The 22,770-nt window shown below is 47.6% G+C and overlaps 1 protein-coding gene across 3 annotated transcripts in view; it reads left to right on the top strand.

The window, feature by feature from the left end:
• Window positions 1-22,770, top strand: part of ern2 (endoplasmic reticulum to nucleus signaling 2) — a 124,210-nt gene that overhangs the window by 38,064 nt on the left and 63,376 nt on the right. For all 3 annotated transcript variants that reach the window (XM_070901446.1, XM_070901447.1, XM_070901448.1), the window contains exons 2-4: window positions 16,635-16,749; window positions 20,003-20,036; window positions 21,781-21,853. In XM_070901446.1, coding sequence (XP_070757547.1) covers window positions 16,635-16,749; window positions 20,003-20,036; window positions 21,781-21,853 — 222 coding nt within the window. The remainder of the gene's footprint in view (window positions 1-16,634; window positions 16,750-20,002; window positions 20,037-21,780; window positions 21,854-22,770) is intronic.

The following is a 22,770-nucleotide window of genomic DNA, read 5'->3' as shown; positions in this document are numbered from 1 at the left end:
GCCACCAATACGCGCAGTCGGCCGCCGTTGCCCACCCCCCGAGTGGAGACGGGTGCAGCCCCCAGACCCAGTCGCTACCTCGGCCATGTCCGGGAGCGAAAGGTCAGAACCGAGTTCCCCAAACGGGACCTGGAACAGCCAGGTTCCCAACACCGTTAGAGAGCAGGCAGAAGATACTGCAGCCCTCGAAGGAGAACAGGGAGGCCACAGGCTCTGCCCACCACTAGGCAATGGCAAAGACCCTGAGTCCTGGCTAGGTGAACGAACCAAGCCAAACATAGACATAGAAACATAGAAAATAGGTGCAGGAGTAGGCCATTCGGCCCTTCGAGCCTGCACCACCATTCAGTAAGATCTTGGCTGATCATTCCCTCAGTACCCCTTTCCTGCTTTCGCTCCATACCCTTGATCCCTTTAGCCGTAAGGGCCATATCTAACTCTCTCTTGAATATATCCAATGAACTGGCATCAACAACTCTCTGCGGTAGGGAATTCCAAATGTTAGCAAATCTCTGAGTGAAGAAGTTTCTCCTCATCTCGGTCCTAAATGGCTTACCCCTTATCCTTAGACTGTGTCCCCTGGTTCTGGACTTCCCCAACATTGGGAACATTCTTCCTGCATCTAACCTGTCCAGTCCCATCAGAATTTTATATGTTTCTATGAGATCCCCTCTCATCCTTCTAAACTCCAGTGAATACAGGCCCAGTCGATCCAGTCTCTCCTCATATGTTAGTCCTGCCATCCCGGGAATCAGTCTGGTGAACCTTCGCTGCACTCCCTCAATAGCAAAAACGTCCTTCCTCAGATTAGGAGACCAAAACTGAACACAGTATTCCAGGTGAGGCCTCACCAAGGCCCTGTACAACTGCAGTAAGACCTCCCTGCTCCAATACTCAAATCCCCTAGCTATGAAGGCCAACATACCATTTGCCTCCTTCACCGCCTGCTGTACCTGTATGCCAACTTTCAATGACTGATGTACCATGACACCCAAGTCTCGTTGCACCTCCCCTTTTCCGAATCTGCTGCCATTCAGATAATATTCTGCCTGTGTGTTTTTGCCCCCGAAGTGGATAACCTCACATTTATCCACATTATATTGCATCTGCCATGCATTTGCCCATTCACCTAACCTGTCCAAGTCACTCTGCAGCATCTTAGCGTTCTCCTCACAGCTCACACGCCATCTAGCTTAATGTCATCTGAAAACTTGGAGATATTACACTCAATTCCTTCATCTAAATCATTAATGTATATTGTAAAGAGCTGGGGTCCCAGCACTGAGCCCTGCGGCACTCCACTAGTCACTGCCTGCCATTCTGAAAAGGACCTGTTTATCCCGACTGTCTGCTTCCTGTCTGCCAACCAGTTCTCTATCCACGTCAGTACATTACCCCCAATACCATGTGCTTTGATTTTGCACACCAATCTCTTGTTTGGGACCTGGTCAAAAGCCTTTTGAAAGTCCAAATACACCACATCCACTGGTTCTCCCTTGTCCACTCTACTAGTTACATCCTCAAAAAATTCCAGAAGATTTGTCAAGCATGATTTCCCTTTCATAAATCCATGTTGACTTGGACCGATCCTGTCACTGCTTTCCAAATGCGCTGCTATTTCATCTTTAATAATTGATTCCAACATTTTCCCCACTACTGATGTCAGGCTAACCGGTCTATAATTCCCCGTTTTCTCTCTCCCTCCTTTTTTAAAAAGTGGTGTTACATTAGCTACCCTCCAGTCCATAGGAACTGATGCAGAGTCAATAGATTGTTGGAAAATGACCACCAATGCATCCACTATTTCTCGGGCCACTTCCTTATTTACTCTGGGCTGCAGACTATCAGGTCCCGGGGATTTATCAGCCTTCAAACCCATCAATTTCCCTAACACAATTTCTCGCCTAATAAGGATTTCCTTCAGTTCCTCCTTCTCACCAGACCCTCGGTCCCCTAGTATTTCTGGAAGGTAATTTGTGTCTTCCTTCGTGAAGACAGAACCAAAGTATTTGTTCAACTGGTCTGCCATTTCTTTGTTCCCAGCTAGCAGGGGGCGCAGCGCCGCTATCAGACGACTAGGACCCTGTCCGGTTGCTGTGGAACCTGCGTCCTCGAATACCTGCACTGCTACCTCAGTACTTATCACGACTGAACCATGAATGCAATCTACTCGGTGATTGGAGCGTGGGCAGATACAGCAGGAGCGGCGAGAAACTATGGAGCACGTCTCCAGTCGTCTTGGTCAACCCTTGCCACTGGACCAAGGCCGAGCTCTGTCAAGCCCGTGTGGTGGCTGGTGTGCAACGGCCACCCCACGTTAAAAAAAATCTACGCACAGGCATCTTCCAACCTTCAGGATGTTGTTCGGAATCTGGAATATTAGCTCCTTCATTGAAACACCTGTGAACTCATCCTCTTTTGGCGTGGAAGCAAGTTATCCTCGATACGAGGGACCGCCTATGATGACAATGAGTTATAGAAACATAGAAACATAGAAAATAGGTGCAGGAGTAGGCCATTCGGCCCTTCTAGCCTGCACCGCCATTCAATGAGTTCATGGCTGAACATTCAACTTCAGTACCCCATTCCTGCTTTCTCGCCATACCCCTTGATCCCCCTAGCAGTAAGGACCTCATCTAACTCCTTTTTGAATATATTTAGTGAATTGGCCTCAACAACTTTCTGTGGTAGAGAATTCCACAGGTTCACCACTCTCTGGGTGAAGAAGTTCCTCCGCATCTCGGTCCTAAATGGCTTACCCCTTATCCTTAGACTGTGACCCCTGGTTCTGGACTTCCCCAACATTGGGAACATTCTTCCTGCATCTAACCTGTCTAACCCCGTCAGAATTTTAAACGTTTCTATGAGGTCGCTTCTCATTCTTCTGAACTCCAGTGAATACAAGCCCAGTTGATCCAGTCTTTCTTGATAGGTCAGTCCCGCCATCCCGGGAATCAGTCTGGTGAACCTTCGCTGCACTCCCTCAATAGCAAGAATGTCCTTCCTCAGGTTAGGAGACCAAAACTGTACACAATACTCCAGGTGTGGCCTCACCAATGCCCTGTACAACTGTAGCAACACCTCCCTGCCCCTGTACTCAAATCCCCTTGCTATGAAGGCCAACATGCCATTTGCTTTCTTAACCGCCTGCTGCACCTGCATGCCAACCTTCAATGACTGATGTACCATGACACCCAGGTCTCTTTGCACCTCCCCTTTTCCTAATCTGTCACCATTCAGATAATAGTCTGTCTCTCTGTTTTTACCACCAAAGTGGATAACCTCACATTTATCCACATTATACTTCATCTGCCATGCATTTGCCCACTCACCTAACCTATCCAAGTCGCTCTGCAGCCTCACAGCATCCTCCTCGCAGCTCACACTGCCACCCAACTTAGTGTCATCCGCAAATTTGGAGATACTACATTTAATCCCCTCATCTAAATCATTAATGTACAGTGTAAACAGCTGGGGCCCCAGCACAGAACCTTGCGGTACCCCACTAGTCACTGCCTGCCATTCTGAAAAGTACCCATTTACTCCTACTCTTTGCTTCCTGTCTGACAACCAGTTCTCAATCCATGTCAGTACACTACCCCCAATCCCATGTGCTCTAACTTTGCACATCAATCTCTTGTGTGGGACCTTGTCGAACGCCTTCTGAAAGTCCAAATATACCACATCAACTGGTTCTCCCTTATCCACTCTACTGGAAACATCCTCAAAAAATTCCAGAAGATTTGTCAAGCATGATTTCCCTTTCACAAATCCATGCTGACTTGGACCTATCATGTCACCTCTTTCCAAATGCACTGCTATGACATCCTTAATAATTGATTCCATCATTTTACCCACTACCGATGTCAGGCTGACCGGTCTATAATTCCCTGTTTTCTCTCTCCCTCCTTTTTTATACCAGAATAGAGAGCTGGGAATTGCTTAATAGATCCTGTTAACCCTTGCTTCTAAGATGCTCACAGTGTCCTGTTCTGGCACTATAATTGTTGGAACAATTCCTGCCTTTATTTTATGGGGGTGTGGTTGAGAAGCTTGCCAAGGAATGTGAGTTCACACTTGCAGTTGCTGAAGCTTTATAATGTTCTGGTCAGCCTGCACCGTAAGGTAGTTTTAATTATCTTGAAACACACTAAGTCAATTGATAATTTCTGTGATCTCATAATATTGTTTATGAAAACAAAGATGCTGTTATGAGGGCTCAGTGCGATCCCTTCCACAGTTGAATAGCCCGCCGGCCCACTCGGTGACCATAAAGTTGAGAATATGATGTGTGAGCCGGGCCCGCTGCGGGCGGGAGTGAGCCAAGCCCCAGGTGCCCAGATGTGCCCGGGGAACCGGCGCCACCTGCGGCCTAGTCCTTACCCTCGTCTCCCTCCTCCTCCACCTGGTCGGCCCAGCTGGTGGGAGTCAAAATCCACGGCGCACGTCAGCCGAGCGCAGCCGCACTGAGAAACCGGGGCTCGTGGGGAGAGAGAGAGAGGGAGCCCTCACTTGGAGATTGAGGGAGGGGGCGTGCGAGGGAGGGGGAGAGGGAGTGCGAGGGAGAGGGAGTGCGAGAGAGGAGATGGAGGGGGAGATAAGGGTTGGGAGAGGAGGAGGGGGGGAGTGACAGAGGGAAGGGGAGATGGAGGGTGGGAGAGATGGAAGATGTGAGAGAGAGGGCGTGAGTTCGGGGCCCAGAAGAGGTGTGGGCCCAGGGACAGCACACTGCGATATGTGTGCTTACTTGGTCCATGCAGCAGAGCTGGTCTCCAGTCGTCCTGTTTAATCCTTGCCACTGGACCGAGATCTAACTCTGTCAAGCCCGTGTGGTGGCTGGTGTGCAATGGCCACCACACATTAAAAAAATCCACGCACAGACATCTTCCACCCTTCAGGATGTAGTTCGGGATCCGGAATATTAGGTCCTTCATTGAAACACCTGTGAACTCATCCTTTTTTGGCGTGGAAGCAAGTTATCCTCGCTTCGAGGGACCGCCTATGATGATGATGATGCTTGTGTACGAATTGGCTGCCGCGTTTCCTACATTACAACAGTGATTACACCCCAAAAGTTCTTCATTTGGCGATGATCCAGCCTTAAACCTCTTCCGAAACACATCAGTCCTCCAACTCCGGCCTTTTGTCCAAACTGGGAGAATCTTCAGTTGCCTTGACACTCTCTGCCTAAACCCCTCCATTTTTCCACTTCTACTTCCCTCATCACCTTTAAAAATCTTCTCAAAACCCATCTATTCGATCAAACTTTCTGTCCGTTTCTAACTCTCGCACCATGGCTCAATGTCTGCTCCTTCATTCCTTTTACCTATTTTTGTATTTTCTTCCCCTCCCTCTTGGAGGTTTTCTGCATAAAGCACTGGGACATTTTCTACATTAAAAGCACGATATATGTGCAAGTTGTTGTTGATCTCATCATCATCAGGGGACCAGCTCCTAAGTCACTGTTAATCATTTGTATACTAGGTGTTAAGAGGTTCATGATAGCAGCTAGAGTCCTTTGCCCCACACTCAGCTATCCTTCAGGAATTGTCAGCCGTGGCTCAGTGGGTAGCACTCTCACCGTCAAATCCCACTCCAGAGACTCGAGTGCAGAAATCTACTCATTGGAATTCAGAAGAATGAGAGGTGATCTTATCAAAACGTATAAGGTTATGAGGGGGCTTGACAAGGTGGATGCAGAGAGGATGTTTCCACTGATGGGGGAGACTAGAACTAGAGGGCATGATCTTAGAATAAGGGGCCACGCATTTAAAACTGAGATGAGGAGAAATGTTTTCTCTCAGAGGATTGTAAATCTGTGGAATTCGCTGACTCACAGAGCTGTGGAGGCTGGGACATTGAATAAAATTAAGACAGAAATAGACAGTTTCTTAAACGATAAGGGAATAAGGGGTTATGGAGAGCGGGCAGAGAAGTGGAGCTGAGTCCATGATCGGATCAGCCATGATCGTATTAAATGGCGGAGTAGGCTCGAGGGGCCGTATGGCCGACTCCTGATCCTATTTCTTATGTTCTTACATTCTTATAATCTAGGCTGACACTCTAGTGCAGTACTGAGGGAGCGCTGCACTGTCGGAGGTGCCGTCTTTCGGATGATACATGAAATCGAGGCCCCGTCTGCCCTCTCAGGTGGATGTGAAAGATCCCATGGCACTATTTCGAGGAAGAGCAGGGGAGTTATCCCCAGTGTCCCGGCCACTATTTATCCCTCAATCAACGTCACTAAAACTTTATCTGGTCATTATCACATTGCTGCTTGTGGAATCATTGTGGAGGCAAATTGGCTGCCGCGTTTCCTACATTACAACAGTAACTACACTTCAAAAGTATTTCATTGGCTGCAAAATGCTTTGAGATGTCCTGAAGTTGTGAAAGGTGCTATATAAATGCAAGTCTTTCTTTTATCTGGACACCATTCAGCACCTCTCCTATGGCAGATTGGGAGTTTACCAGGTGAAGAATCACGGTTTTGAATCCATGTTCAACCCCTCTGCCCCTCCCCCTCAAAGAAATGTAAATGAGAAGGAGACTCAAATTGTGAAGTTCCAATAACTTATGTTTTCTTGAATCATGTTTATGTATGTAATGTGGTCTGTTGTATGTCATGTTTTAGTGTCGATTACTGCAGTTTTCAATTTTTTTAATTCGTTCCGGATTGTGGGCGTCGCTGGCAAGGCCGGCATTTATTGCCCATCCCTAATTGCCCCTTGAGAAGGTGCTGGTGAGCCGCCTTCTTGAACCGCTGCAGTCCGTGTGGTGAAGGTGCTCCCACAGTGCTGTTAGGGAGGGAGTTCCAGGATTTTGACCCAGCGACGATGAAGGAACGGCCGATATATTTCCGAGTCAGGATGGTAGGGAACGTGGAGGTGATGGTGTTCCCATGCACCTGCTGCCCTTCTAGGCGGTAGAGGTCGCGGGTTTGGGAGGTGCTGCTGAAGAAGCATTGGCGAGCTGCTGCAGTGCATCTTGTCGATGGTACACACTGCAGCCACGGTGCGCCGGTGGTGGAGGGAGTGAATGTTGAAGGTGGAGCCAGTGAAGCGGGCTGCTTTGTCCTGGATGGTGTTGAGTTTCTTGAGTGTTGTTGGAGCTGCACTCATCCAGGCAAGTGGAGAGTATTCCATCACACACCTAACTTGTGCCTTGTAAATGCTGGAAAAGCTTTGGGGTTGTGATTTTGCTGCTGCTGATGGCCTACAGCGCCTCATGGATGCCCAGTTTTCAGCTGCTAAATCTTCTGAATCTATCCCATTTAGCACGGTGGTAGTGCCACACAATACGATGAAGGGTGTATTCAGTGTGAAGACGGGACTTTGTCTCCACAATGACAGTGTGGTGATCACTGCTACCAATGCTGTCATGGACAAATGCATCTGTGACAGGTGGATTGGTAAAGACGAGGTCAATTAGAGAAGTATTTTATTGTGTGACATCTGATTACATCTCGAACAAGTGTGGATAAAATGGGCTATTGTACTCAACAGACTGGAACAAACGGGCTGGTGCTGTATTAGTAGATTGCAATTGTGCTGCACAAATGCTGAAAGGGGGAACTAGTAGATTCTTGCTTACCCTGGCAACTTTTATTCACATAAAGTATCAGTTGTGGGTGTGAAACTAGATTCCCTTACATCAGTTAGAAACACCAGTGATTACTTCACTGAGACCGGGAGCTGCAGGGTTTGCTACCTGTTGGAACTTGCTACCTGTTGTTCATGAACATAAGAAGTAGGAGCAGAAGTAGGCCATACGGTCCCTCGAGCCTGCTCTGCCTGATGCTGTGACCGCACGCTTCCCTTCCACTCCCTCGCATTAGCGTTTGAAAAGATCAAGTTGCACAAGTTTATAATTAATGGAAATTGCCTTACAGTTTGGATCTGTAGACATTGCAATAAATAACTACACAGATGGTGTGTCATAAATCTTGTTGACACGTCAGCATCCAGATGGTTGATGATAGAATAGTAACATTAATAGTAATAGTAACAGACTGATTCCCGGGATGGCGGGACTGACATATCAAGAAAGACTGGATCAACTGGGCTTGTATTCACTGGAGTTCAGAAGAATGAGAGGGGACCTCATAGAAACGTTTAAAATTCTGACGGGTTTAGACAGGTTAGATGCAGAAAGAATGTTCCCAATGTTGGGGAAGTCCAGAACTAGGGGTCACAGTCTAAGGATAAGGGGTAAGCCATTTAGGACCGAGATGAGGAGAAACTTCTTCACCCAGAGAGTGGTGAACCTGTGGAATTCTCTACCACAGAAAGTTGTTGAGGCCAATTCACTAAATATATTCAAAAAGGAGTTAGATGTAGTCCTTACTACTAGGGGGATCAAGGGGTATGGCGAGAAAGCAGGAATGGGGTACTGAAGTTTCATGTTCAGCCATGAACTCATTGAATGGCGCTGCAGGCTCGAAGGGCCGAATGGTCTACTCCTGCACCTATTTTCTATGTTTCTAAATCAGCACTTTGTTCAACTGCTGCAGGGGCCAGCAGAGCCTCCCTGTGTATCCCTGTGCCAACTCAATCTCCACGGAAGGTACTGTACTTCCTGCAGTACATCGCCAGTGGATGTGGTGTATTTGGACTTCCAGAAGGCATTTGACAAGGTGCCACTTAAAAGGCTACTGCACAAGATAAAAGTTCACGGGGTTGGGGGTAATATATTAGCATGGATAGAGGATTGGCTAGCTGACAGAAAACAGAGAGTCGGGATAAATGGTTCATTCTCTGGTTGGCAATCAGTAACTAGTGGGGTGCCGCAGGGATCAGTGCTGGGACCCCAACTATTTACAATCTATGTTAACGACTTGGAAGAAGGGACTGAGTGTAACGTAGCCAAGTTTGCTGACGATACAAAAATGGGAGGAAAAGCAATGTGTGAGGAGGACACAAAAAATCTGCAAAAGGACATAGACAAGCTAAGTGAGTGGGCAAAAATTTAGCAGATGGAGTATAATGTTAGAAAGTATGAGGTCATGCATTTGGCAGAAAAAAAATCAAAGAGCAAGTTATTATTTAAATGGAGAAAGATTGCAAAGTGCTGCAGTACAGCGGGACTGGGGGTACCTGTGCATGAAACACAAAAGGATAGTGTGCAGGTACAGCAAGTGATCAGGAAGGCCAATGGAATCTTGGCCTTTATTGCAAAGGGGATGGAGTATAAAAGCAGGGAAGTCTTGCTACAGCTATGCAGAGTATTGGTGAGGCCACACCTGGAATACTCTGTGCAGTTTTGGTTTCCATATTTACAAAAGGATATACATGCTTTGGAGGCAGTTCAGAGAAGGGTCACTAGGTTGATTCTGGGGATGAGGGGGTTGACTTATGAGGAAAGGTTGAGTAGGTTGGGTCTCTACTTATTGGAATTCAGAAGAATGAGAGGTGATCTTATCGGAACGTATAAGATTATGAGGGGGCTTGACAAGGTAGATGCAGAGAGGATGTTTCCACTGATGGGGGAGATTAGAACTAGAGGGCACGATCTTAGAATAAGGGGCCACCCATTTAAAACTGAGATGAGGAGAAATTTCTTCTCTCATAGGGTTGTAAATCTGTGGAATTCGCTGCCTCAGAGAGCTGTGGAAGCTGGGTCATTAAATAAATTTAAGACAGAAATAGACAGTTTAATAAACGATAAGGGGTTATGGGGAGCGGACGGGGAATTGGACCTGAGTCCATGATCGTATTGAATGGTGGAGCAGGCTTGGGGGCCATATGGCCTACTCCTGCTCCTATTTCTTATGTTCTTATGCTGCTTGTTGGAATTGTGCACCCTGTCACAGTGCACTTGTGCGGACGTTAGATGGGAACAGGATTGCGCTTGGCTGTGGCGCTGTTCCCTGCTGATGAGTTACTTGCCGATACCTGCTGACAAGGCTTACACGTCAATAATGGCTACTTGTACAAAGCACCAGAGGGTGGTTCCATCGGGGTTAATGGGTGTCAGGAAACGAGGGAGACAGGGAGGGGAGAAGTGGCGAGAAAAATGAAAATATATTTTTTGAAGCAAAGTTGATATCAATAACTCATTGGCTGAATTAGATGAGTTGAGACAGGCGGTAAAACAGGGCATACTTTTTCTTAATTCACAAACTGCAAATCCATCCTCTGGTGGGTTCAACAGTTTTGTTAGTAACATTCTGCTTTGAGAACCAGTGTATTGTGGTACATGCAGTTCGATTAGAAGTGATAAGCAAGTTGCTGAACAGACTGAAAATTGCACTTTTTTAATCCAGATCATTAGCATATTTTTTCCTCTGTAAACCACAGTGGAATTTGTTTGTGGTCCCTGGTTTACCAGCTCTACCATTAGTCAGCCATTTCAAGAGTTCTCTGAGTAGTTTGAGGTGCACTGGAGTAATAAATTAAAATGGACACCGTCTTTTTAAACTGAGCCACTTACCTTCTCTGAAGTAACGGAGCTCCACATACCTGCTTTTAGGTTCAGGAGGATCCCATGGACTGTGGTGCAGAGTAAACGTGGGGCTGTGTCCCTGGTTTATTGGCTCACCAATACTCACTGTCTCACCAATTCTCGCTGTCTAGGCTCGCGTAGAAAGTCTGGTCACTTGGGCCAAGTACCAGAGTGTAGGTGGTAATTACAGAACTATGCCCCTTCACACGAAGCAAATATTCTGATTTTAAAAGAAAATACAAAACAACTTGTACCCGATTGTGAACAGTGCTTTGATTACAGTAAGATTCTATAATCTGATGACTAGGAATTGCCATTCTCTTCTAGGTTTAAAAAAAAATCATTCCTGGGATGTGGGCGTCGCTGGCAAGGCCGGCATTTATCGCCCATCCCTAACGGCCCCTCGAGAAGGTGGTGGTGAGCTGCCTTCTTGAATTGCTGCAGTCCGTGTGGTGAAGGTGCTCCCACAGTGCTGTTAGGGAGGAAGTTCCAGCATTTTGACCCAGCGATGAGGAAGGAACGGCCGATATATTTCCAACTCGGGATGGTGTGTGACTGGGAGGGGAACGTGGAGGTGGTGGTGTTCCCATACACCTGCTGCCCTTGTCCTTCTCGGTGGTAGAGGTCGCGGGTTTGGGAGGTACTGCTGAAGAAGCCTTGGCGAGTTGCTGCAGTGCATCTTGTAGATGGTACACACTGCAGCCACGGTGCGCCGGTGGTGGAGGGAGTGAATGTTGAAGGTGATGGATGGGTTGCCAATCAAGCTTTGTTCTGGATGGTGTTGAGTTTCTTGAGTGTTGTTGGAGCTGCACTCATCCAGGCAAGTGGAGAGTGTTTCATCACACTCCTGACTTGTGCCTTGTAGATGGTGGAAAGGCTTTGGGGAGTCAAGAGGTGAGACACTCATCGCTATCTGATGGCCAGCAAAGCAATGCCTCTTCCCCCTCTCAACCCATGAGCAGTTTCAGCATTTAGAGAATCATGTATCTTGTCTTTTTTAACCAAAGCATTCACAAGCTGCTCTGGGTGTGGGAATGGCAAATACAAACCTATATTATAATCAGGTCGTGTTGTGGAAATTCAAAGTGCATGACAACCCTGACTGTCTGTTGACCTAGCAACAAAGTCCAGCTACACTTGTCAGTCAGCAGAATGTAATCAGTAGAGGCAGAAATACTCCTTTAACCACAGTGTGTGTTATTTCTTTAACTCCTTCATAGGGTGTGTGCTAGTCCGGACTGCATCTGTCGGGCAATAGTGAAGCAGTGTTAATGATGCTTATGTTTTACCACGTCATGAAATAATACTGAAATATTGATTTTCTGATGCTTTTTACATCTTGACCTCTTCCTCCTCATCATCATAGGCAGTCCCTCGGGACCGAGGAAGACTTGCTTCCACTCTTAGGATGAGTTCTTAGGTGGCTGTACAGTCCAATATGAGAGCCACAGTTTCTGTCATAGGTGGGACAGATAGTCGTTGAGGGAAAGGGTGGGCAGGGAGCCTGGTTTGCCGCACGCTCCTTCCGCTGCCTGCGCTTGATTTCTGCATGATCTCGGTGACGATACTCAAGGAACTCAGCGCCCTTCCGAATGCGCTTCCTCCACTGAGGGCGGTCTATGGTCAGGGAACTCCCAGGTGTCACTGGGGATGTCGCACTTTATCAGGGAGGCTTTGAGGGTGTCCTTGTAACGTTTCCTCTGCCCGCCTTTGGCTCGTTTGCTGTGGACGAGTTCCGAGTAGAGCGCTTGTTTTGGGAGTCTCGTGTCTGGCATGCGAACCGTGTGGCCTGCCCAGTGGAGCTGATCAAATGTGGTCAGTGCTTCAATGCTGGGAATGTTGGCCTGGATGAGGACGCTAATGTTTGTGCGTCTGTCCTCCCAGGGGATTTGCAAGATCTTGCGGAGACATCGCTGGTGGTATTTCTCCAGCGACTTGAGGTGTCTACTGTACATGGTCTATGTCTCTGAGTCATACAGGGTGGGTATTACTACGGCCCTGTAGCCCATGAGCTTGGTGACAGTTTTGAGGGACTGATCTTCAAACACTCTTTTCCTCAGGCGGCCGAAGGCTGCACTGGCGCACTGGAGGCGGTGTTGAATCTCGTCATCAATGCCTGCTCTTGTTGATAGGAGGCTCCCGAGATAGGGGAACTGGTCCACGTTGTCCAGGGCCACGCCGTGGATCTTGATGACTGGGGGGCAGTGCTGTGCGGCGAGGACAGGCTGGTGGAGGACCTTTGTCTTACTAATGTTTAGCGTAAGGCCCATGCTTTCATATGCCTCGGTAAATACGTTGACTATGTCCTGGAGTTCAGCCTCTGTGTGTGCACAGACACAGGCGTCGTCCGCGTACTGTAGCTCGACGACGGAGGTTGGAGTGGTCTTGGACCTGGCCTGGAGACGGCGAAGGTTGAACAGCTTCCCACTGGTTCTGTAGTTTAGCTCCACTCCAGCGGGGAGCTTATCAACTGTGAGGTGGAGCATGGCAGCGAGGAAGATTGAGAAGAGGGTTGGGACGATAACGCAGCCCTGCTTTACCCCGGTCCGGACAAGAACTGGATCTGTGATGGATCGTTGGTAAGGATCACGGCTTGCATGTCGTCATGGAGCAGGCGGAGTATGGTGACGTACTTTTGGGGGCATCCGAAACGGAGGAGGATGCTCCATAGACCCTCGCAGCTGACAGTGTCAAAGGCCTTTGTCAGGTCGAAGGCGACCATGTATAAGGGCTGGCGCTGCTCCCTGCATTTTTCCTGCAGCTGTCACGCTGCAAAGATCATGTCCGTTGTGTCCCGAAGGGGACAAAATCTGCACTGTGATTCCGGGAGGAGCTTCTCGGCCACAGGGAGAAGACGGTTGAGGAGGACTCTAGCGATGACTTTCCCAGTGGTTGATAGCAGGGAGATTCCTCTGTAGTTGACGCAGTTGGACTTGTCCCCTTTTTTAAAGATGCTTACAATCACTGCATCTCTAAGGTCTCCTGGTATAGAAACATAGAAAATAGGTGCAGGATTAGGCCATTCAGCCCTTCTAGCCTGCACCGCCATTCAATGAGTTCATGGCTGAACATGAAACTTCAGTACCCCATTCCTGCTTTCTCGCCATACCCCTTGATCCCCCGAGTAGTAAGGACTTCATCTAACTCCCTTTTGAATATATTTAGTGAATTGGCCTCAACTACTTTCTGTGGTAGAGAATTCCACAGGTTCACCACTCTCTGGGTGAAGAAGTTTCTCCTCATCTCGGTCCTAAATGGCTTACCCCTTATCCTTAGACTGTGACCTCTGGTTCTGGACTTCCCCAACATTGGGAACATTCTTCCTGCATCTAACCTGTCTAAACCCATCAGAATTTTAAACGTTTCTATGAGGTCCCCTCTCATTCTTCTGAACTCCAGTGAATACAAGCCCAGTTGATCCAGTCTTTCTTGATAGGTCAGTCCCACCATCCCGGGAATCAGTCTGGTGAATCTTCGCTGCACTCCCGCAATAGCAAGAATGTCCTTCCTCAAGTTAGGAGACCAAAACTGTACACAATACTCCAGGTGTGGCCTCACCAAGGCCCTGTACAACTGTAGCAACACCTCCCTGCTCCTGTACTCAAATCCCCTCGCTATGAAGGCCAACATGCCATTTGCTTTCTTATTCGCCTGCTGTACCTGCATGCCAACCTTCAATGACTGATGTACCATGACACCCAGGTCTCGTTGCACCTCCCCTTTTCCTAATCTGTCACCATTCAGATAATAGTCTGTCTCTCTCTTTTTACCACCAAAGTGGATAACCTCACATTTATCCACATTATACTTCATCTGCCATGCATTTGCCCACTCACCTAACCTATCCAAGTCACTCTGCAGCCTCATAGCATCCTCCTCGCAGCTCACACTGCCACCCAACTTAGTGTCATCCGCAAATTTGGAGATACTACATTTAATCCCCTCGTCTAAATCATTAATGTACAATGTAAACAGCTGGGGCCCCAGCACAGAACTTTGCGGTACCCCACTAGTCACTGCCTGCCATTCTGAAAAGTCCCCATTTACTCCTACTCTTTGCTTCCTGTCTGACAACCAGTTCTCAATCCACGTCAGCACACGACCCCCAATCCCATGTGCTTTAACTTTGCACATTAATCTCTTGTGTGGAACCTTGTCGAAAGCCTTCTGAAAGTCCAAATATACCACATCAACTGGTTCTCCTTTGTCCATTTTACTGGAAACATCCTCAAAAAATTCCAGAAGATCTGTCTCTTCCCTCCAGAAGAGAGATGAGGTCGTGTATTCGCGCCAGTAGTGCCTTTCCACCATACTTCAGTGCCTCAGCAGGGATTCCATCCGCTCCCCTAGACTTGTTTTTTCGTTGTCTTATGGCCTTTTCTACCTCATGCAGTGTTGGGGTCTCACTGAGGTGGTGGCGGGTAGCATGCTGTGGAATGGAGTCGACAACACTCGACTCAAAGGCAGAGTCTTGGTTGAGGAGATCTTTGAAGTGTTCCTTCCAGCGGGCCCTGACAGCCTCAGTGTCCTTGATGAGTGTTTCCCTGTTCTTGGCCAGGAGTAGGGTGGGGCCTTGGGAGTTTGGTCCGTATGTGGCCTTGACTGCGGTGAAGAATCCTCGTACATCATGGCTGTCGGCCAGCTGCTGTATCTCCTGTGCTTTCTCCATCCAACACCTGTTCTTTAGGTCCCGGGTTTTTTGTTGGACCTTAGCCTTTAGCCGTCTGTAATGCTGCTTTGCTGCTCCCGAGTTGGGTTGCTGTTTAAGGCTCAGAAATGCCCTGCGTTTGCAGTCTATTAGTTCTTGAATATCCTGATCATTCTCATCAAACCAGTCCTGGTGTTTCCTGAGTGACTGAGCGTCTCCTTGCAGACACTGGTTCTGGAGGCCTGGAGGGCAGACCAAGCGCTGTGGGGATTCTGCGTCTCGGGGTCATCAAGGCACGCCAGGTTAGCTGTGAGGTGCTGACTGCAAAGGGCTCTCTTAGCTGGGTCCTTAGGTGCCCCGGCATTGACTTTTTTGCGACACTGCTTCTGCTGCCCCCTTCGCTTTGGGGCTATGTTGATGTCACTAATAACTGATATGTCCTTACTATACAGTATAAATCCACACGAGGCCCATACTTGAGAGAAGGTCACTCTGTGACCAGTTACCTTTATTACCAAGAGCCCAAGTGCTGAAGGTGGGTGAAGCTTCCCCTTTTATACCTGAAAGTCCAGGTTAGGAGTGTCTCCCACAAGTTCATCCCCTTGTGGTCAATGTTCTCAAGGTGTACAACTTCGGTCAGCTTATATATGGGTTACAATGATAGTTCAATACATGACAATGGCTGTACAGTCCAATATGGGAATTACAGTCTCTGTCACAAGTGGGACAGATAGTCGTTGAAGGAAATGGTGGGTGGAACAGGTTTGCCGCTTATTTTCTGCATGATCTCAGCGTTGAGACTGGAGGTGCTCAGCACCCTCCCGGATGCACTTCCTCCACTTAGGGCAGTCTTTGGCCAGGGATTCCCAGGTGTCGGTGGGGATGTTGCACTTTATCAGGGCGGCTTTGAGGATGTCCTTGAAACGTTTCCTCTGCCCACCTGGGGCTCGCTTGCCGTGTAGGAGTTCTGAGTAGAGCACTTGCTTTGGGAGTCTTGTGTCGGGCATACGGACTATTTGCAGACCAGGGCACGGACAAGTGATCGGCACTCTGACCTTTGCTGGCTGACCTCTTCAGCCACATGAGCTAGTTGGCAACTTGTAATCTGCTTTTCTCTCCCAGGGAAGATGTGCTTGGCCAGGGATCGGTGCCTCTCCTGACCGCACAACTGAGATCAGGGAGGTGTAGAGAAGAACCCATGCCTCGCAACTCTGTATTGCATTATATTGGATATTGATCTGCTCGGAGAAATCTCGTGTGTTTCAGGGAATTTGATTCCTAAAATTCAAAGTTTAGACAAAAGTCAAAGAGCTGAAATAATGGTACGTCCTGGAGCCAGTGACATCGTGAGTGTTTGAGCACAGCACGTGCTAGGTCTATAATGACAAGCTCCACTGAGAATCTCAGGCAGTAACGGTGCTGTAATTGGCGTCAGTGTCCTTGGCCTGGGAAGAAAACAAAGCAAGTTGGATTTAGGTGGATTTATAGTTCGATTTATTTTCTTTTTGGATTTTAACAGTAAATACCCTTTTTGTTTTACCAGTGTGCTGCCAGTACAGTGACAATCCCGGAAACGTTGCTCTTTGTATCCACGCTCGATGGGAACCTGCACGCTGTCAGTAAACGGACTGGGGAGATCAAATGGACTTTAAAAGAAGGTAAAACTCTTTTTTCCAATTAATGTAACATTTTTTTTTTAATTAACAATTTGCCCTTGAGGCTTTTCTGCATCTTAACACAAAACAGAATCACCAACATGTTGCAGGTAACTTACTGAGTTTAACAGGGATGTAGCTAATTGATGATAAACCTTTTTCTCCTGAGGTCATCGACCCCCATAGTATGTCAGGGCTGCAAGTGAAGTAACTTTGAGGTGAACTGTCAGCCCAGTTCATGGCTGGACTCATCAATGGGACAAAGCTGTCCATAATTCAGAGCTGATGGTACTCTGGGTAAATAGAAATGTGTCTCTGATGCAGTGAGGCTGCTCTTCCACAGTTCGAGTTGGACCAGTATAAAGGGAGAAAATGAACGGTTGGTATTGTGGAATGAACATAAGAATTAGGAGCAGGAGTAGGCTATATGGCCCCTCGAGCCTGCTCCGCCATTCAATACAATCATGACTGAATGGTATACCTAGCGCTGTTCCAGGCTGCCGTTCGCCTTTTATGGCCCCGACCTGCCGCTGATGGTCTCTCACAGGTCGGGGCCTCCACGCTGCTCCAGCCGCTGCAGCTCCGTTCCTTTTATGGCCCCGACCTGCGTGGGAACACCAGCGGCAGGTCGGGACCATAAAAGGAGTGGCAAGCAGCGTGGAGCATACCACTGCAAGGTACAGCGCGAGCTGGTGCAGGATGGCAACGGCAACCAAGAGGGCATCTGGATTGGACGTCATCAAGGTCCAGGTCGGTGATTGGAGCGTGGGCAGGTACAGCAGGAGCAGCGAGGTTGGGGTGCAGGAGCAGCAAGTGATCGTGGAGCGACGCGATCGAGGCCCAGGAGAGGTCTGAGTTAGGGCCCAGAAGAAGCGAGGGCCCAGGGGCAGCACGGGCCAGCCCACACTGTGATTGTGTGTGCACTAGATCTATGCAGCAGAGCTGGTCTCCAGTCGTCCTTGCCACTGGACCAAGACCTAGCTCTGTCAAGCCCGTGTGGTGGCTGGTGTGCAACGGCCACCACACGTTAAAAAAATCCACACACAGGCATCTACCACCCTTCAAGATGTAGTTCTGGTCTTTCATTGAAACATCTGTGAACTCATCCTTTTTTGGCGTGGAAGCAAGTCATCCTCGATACAAGGGACCGCCTATGATGATGACATCTAGCACTGGCTTTTCTCTGTTCAAAAGCGCTGGAATCTGTAGTACAGATTGCACCGTCTGGGTCTGGGCCAACACAAACTCAAAGGTGGCTAACAGCTGGCTTTACTCTGCTTACTGTCAGCCTAGATCATCCGCCAGAGTCTAACGGCTGCTGCAAGAAATCGGATTAATCGCACTTTGTGGTAACACTACCGAGGAAGCTGGTGTTAGGGAAGGTGCTGTGGGTTTCACTCAGGGTCTAGTGTGGCATGTTGATTTCCTCGCTGGCTGTAAATAACCTCCCAGCTGTTGCAAGGACCAAGAAACTCGTGATCTTTGACTGCAAAATATTCTCAATCAAAAAACTAAACAAGAAGCAGATGCTCTGGCCCTTTCTGCAGCGAGAATACATGGATTCTCTTGCACCCATAATTTCCCCACCCAATCTCACGGAGCGAGTGAAGAAGGCTGTAAGCAGATGTGAGGAAATATACCCTTGAAAGCAGGCACATTAGAGACTAAGTAAAACGCAGAGCTTCCTTCCATGTCAGTTGCTGTAGCTTGGCTGAGGACTAGCATGAGGTGTGCTGAAATGACACCAGAAACACTATGACAAAAACAATCTAATCTCCACCCACCCCCGCCAAAAGTCTCTACAGAAAGAAGCAAACTGTAGTGATAGATAGGCTAACCATGGTTTATATAGTTAGATGATCTCTAATTACAGGACCAGCACTGTTACAGGGTTCGTGTTTGTGACTGTGACAGAGGTAAACTATCCCTCCTCGTCCTCCTCGTCTTCCTCGTCCTGCCTCTATCCTTCCAGCTGGGTGGGACTGCACACGCCTGGTTCCATTCTTATCTATCTAATCGTAGCCAGAAAATCTCCTGCAATGGCTTCTCTTCCCACTACCACATCGTTACCTCTGGTCTCCCCCAAGGATCTATCCTTGGCCCCCTCCTATTTCTCATCTACATGTTGCCCCTTGGTGACATCATCCACACACAGCTTCAGTTTCCACATGTACGAAGATGACACACAGCTCTACCTCTCTGCTACTTCTCTTGGCCTCTCCATGGTCTCTAAATTGTCAGACTGCTTGTCCGACATCCAGTACTGGATGAGCAGAAATTTTCTCCAATTAAATATTGGTAAGACCGAAGCCACTGTCTTTGGTCCCTGCTACAAACTGCATTTCCTAGCTACCGACTCCATCCCTCTCCGTAGAGTCTATCTGAAGCTGAACCAGACTGTTCGCAACCTAGGCGTCATACTTAACCCTGAAATTAGTTTCTGGCCACATATCCACGGCCTAACTAAAACCGCTTATTTTCACCTCCGTATCATCGCCTGTCTCTGCCCCTGCCTCAGCTCATCTGCTGCTGAAACCCTCGTCCATGCCTTTGTTACCTCTAGACTTGACTACTCTAATGCACTCCTTGCTGGCCTCCCACGTTCTACTCTACATAAATTTGAGGTCATCCAAAATACTGCTGCCCATGTCCTAACTCGCACCAAGTACCACTCACCCATCACCCCTGTGCTCGCTGACCTACATTGGTTCCTGGTTAAGCAACGCCTCAATTTCAAAATTCTCATCCTTGTTTACAAATCCCTCCATGGCCCTCGCCCCTCCCTATCTCTGTAATCTCCTCCAGCCTCACAATCCCCCGAGATGTCTGCGCTCCTCTAATTCTGCCTTCTTTAGTATCCCTGATTATAATCACTCAACCATTGTTGGTCGTGCCTTCTGTTGTCTAGGCCCCAACTGGAACTCCCTATCTAAACCTCTCTGCCTCTCTAGCTCTCTTTCCTCCTTCAGGACACTCCTTAAAACCTTCCTCTTTGACCAAGCCGTAATTTATTTTTATGTGGCTCGGTGTCAGATTTATTTGTTTTGTCTTATTACACCGCTGTGAAGCACCCTGGGACGTTTTACTACATTAAAGGTGCTATATAAATACAAGTTGGTGTTGTTGTGTTTACCACCGTTACAGGGTGGATATTTACACTGTTACAGGGTGGGTGTTTACACCGTTACACGGTTGGTATTTAGCACTGTTAATTTTCTCAAACGGCACTGAATGTTGTCTGTAATTTGTTTTTCAGATCCAATCATTCAGGTTCCAGTCTACCTAGGCGAGTAAGTTACTTCAAGAAATTATTATTTGCACTCTGAAAATTTCTGCAGAATTTAGGCCTGAAGTGTTACGGTCTGACGTCATCTAATTATTGACTTTCTATATGATTAAAACTTTTGTGCCTGGCATGTAACTGTAGGGTGTGGGGAATTGTTCATTGTTTTCATAGAGGCATGCCGAATGATTCAAATTTCACACACTCAACCACACTGTGCACTTTACTAGCACAAAATCCCCATTCACAAACAAAGGGACCAATCACATACCTCAAAAATATATCAGACAGCCTTTGGACACTGGCAGTTTTCCATTCCCGCTCTATTAATTCCCTGTCCTCCTGCCAATTTAGGGACTGCTCATATTACAAACACTGATCCCTCGATCTATTCCCTCCTGTCCCAGTATTTCTTCAGGAGTCTTCTTTGGACTCCCTACCCTCATTAGCACCCCCCCCCCCCCCGGCTTTCTCACAGTCTCAGCTCTGTTCCTGGAGCTCCTCCTCTTGTCCCTTAGACCGTTGCGATGTTTTTAGGGGCACTGTGTGTGCGTGGCCTTTCTATGTCATGCACATGTGTGATTTTCTCAGTTCATAATCTACTATTTGCCCTGTCGTGTGAGTTTTTGCCCCTCTCCCAAATGTGAGACTGTCGCTACAGGCTTTTCCCATGTTTCCTGGCCTAAAACTAACTTTTGAGTGCCCCTCGGTATTGATTTTTGCTCACGTGCTTTCTGCCCTCAGTTGTATAATATTCAATTCCAGTTGTTCCTGAATGGCCTCTTGTGTACTTGCAATCTTTCAATCTTTGAAACTTTGTCTCCCAGCCAATAAGTAGCACAGGTTCAGTGCGTGCCTGTCTGATGTAGTGCTGTAGTCCCTTTGAACAGTCAGGTCATAGAAGCATTCATCTAATTTTGATGTGCTGAGCACTGCCCATCAGCAGATCAATCACGTTTGCCAGTGTGGTTTCTCGAAATAAATATTGAGCCTCCGAGACTTCGCACTTGTATTTTGCGCACCCACTTTTCAAACCGGTGTGTGTGCCAGTTCACTGGTTGCAGTGCCACAGAAGAACAGTGGAACCATAGGATGTTACAGCACCGAAACAGGTCATTCAGTCTGTGCTTGTGATGGTATAAAAATATAGAAGAGATTGCTGGGGAAAAGGGGAATGACTTGCAGGTTGGTAGTTCCAGCGAGGGATTCAAATCGTCTTAGAAATCCTGGGAGGGTTGCTGATGGTTCATGAATGTCATTTAAGCCCAAATTAAATGTGTTGTATATGCAGACTATAGATATACTCTCTTTGTAGTCACTATATAGTTGCATAAGCTGGAGACTTGTTACCTGATGTACTATCAATAAGGTTTACACTGTGTATATACTATGCTGGCACCACGAGAGGGTGCAACTGGTGGAGACCGGGGTTTTTCTGCTCCTGTGGCAGAGGCTGTCCATCAGAGGGCGCTGCGGTGGGAGACCTGAGGGTCACCTGCATAGGTGTGCAGGGCCCAGTATAAAATGCTGCTCACCATGCTTGTGCCTCACTCTGGAGTTACGAATAAAGGACCAAGGTGACTACAGTTTGAGTACAACACATTGTCTCATGGAGTCATTCATAGGTACATTACACACATAACACAATGCAGTTCTTGCTTTTTGCTCACTGGTTTGTGTTACTCGTTCAGTCAGTCTGTCCTTCTGTAACGTGGTGTATGTTTGATGCCTGCTTTCTGTTCTGATTGTAGGCCAGCATTTCTTCCCGATCCAAATGACGGCAGCCTCTATGTCATGGGAGGGACATCTAAAGATGGGCTCATGGTAAGTTGCAGAACATTTTTTCACCCCGAAGGTGAGTTTCAATCCTGAATGTATCATTCAGCTACAGCACCAACAGTGTTCTCTCCTCTGCTGTCTGTACTATATCCACAAGATCATTTTTAAAAAGCTGTTCCAACCTTTTGATTGTAAGAAAAGTTCAAACTTCACGTGGTTGTTTGTTAATGTACAGTAACACCGATGGTAGTTGTCTTGCTTTTATTTCCAGCTTTAGGGTTGGACTTTCAGCATATATCCGCCCATTTAGCGCCCATATAAACACTGAGATTCTGCTTACCGCCCATATTTGGTTATAAATGGAAACTACCGCCCGATTAGTGGCCATTTATCGCCAGCGGAACTCTCGGCATACAATCACTGCCAGGAATGAGCTGAACCGCCCGCCCATTTTAAAAAATAAAATCTGACGTCATCACTTGTGCACCGCCCAGAAGACTGTTTATAATGGAACGTACCGCCCACAACAGCGCCCAGATTATTGCCGCGCGCTAATTTCTGCATTTCGCCCATATACCGCCCAAATGATCGCTCGCCCAAAAAGATGATCAAGAAAAGCTGCACTCACCTGGCCTTAACCTGGTGGTACCAACGCCATTTTGTAAATTGGAGGAAGTTTAATAAAAGGCTGCTTCGAGTTGATGGGAGCATTGAAGTAATTTGTGAGTGATTTTAAGGGGGTTTTAGAATCGTGACAACAATCTAATCACATTGTGGTCAATTTTGAGGTGTTTGTTGAGGACAATTTAAGAATTTTGAAGACAGATTAGGGCATTTCTAGTAATGGGGCCTGTAATTTCTCAGCTAGTATTGATGATGACTCACATGCTGCAGAATAGAGATAGGAGAATGTTCATTGACGAGCATTATGTGCCCAATCAAAGAGGTGAAAGTACAAAACC

The sequence above is a fragment of the Pristiophorus japonicus genome, chromosome 15, assembly GCF_044704955.1.
Source record: "Pristiophorus japonicus isolate sPriJap1 chromosome 15, sPriJap1.hap1, whole genome shotgun sequence".
In the NCBI taxonomy this organism is placed as follows: Eukaryota; Metazoa; Chordata; class Chondrichthyes; family Pristiophoridae; genus Pristiophorus; species Pristiophorus japonicus.
This window is presented reverse-complemented; position numbering and strand designations above follow the sequence as displayed.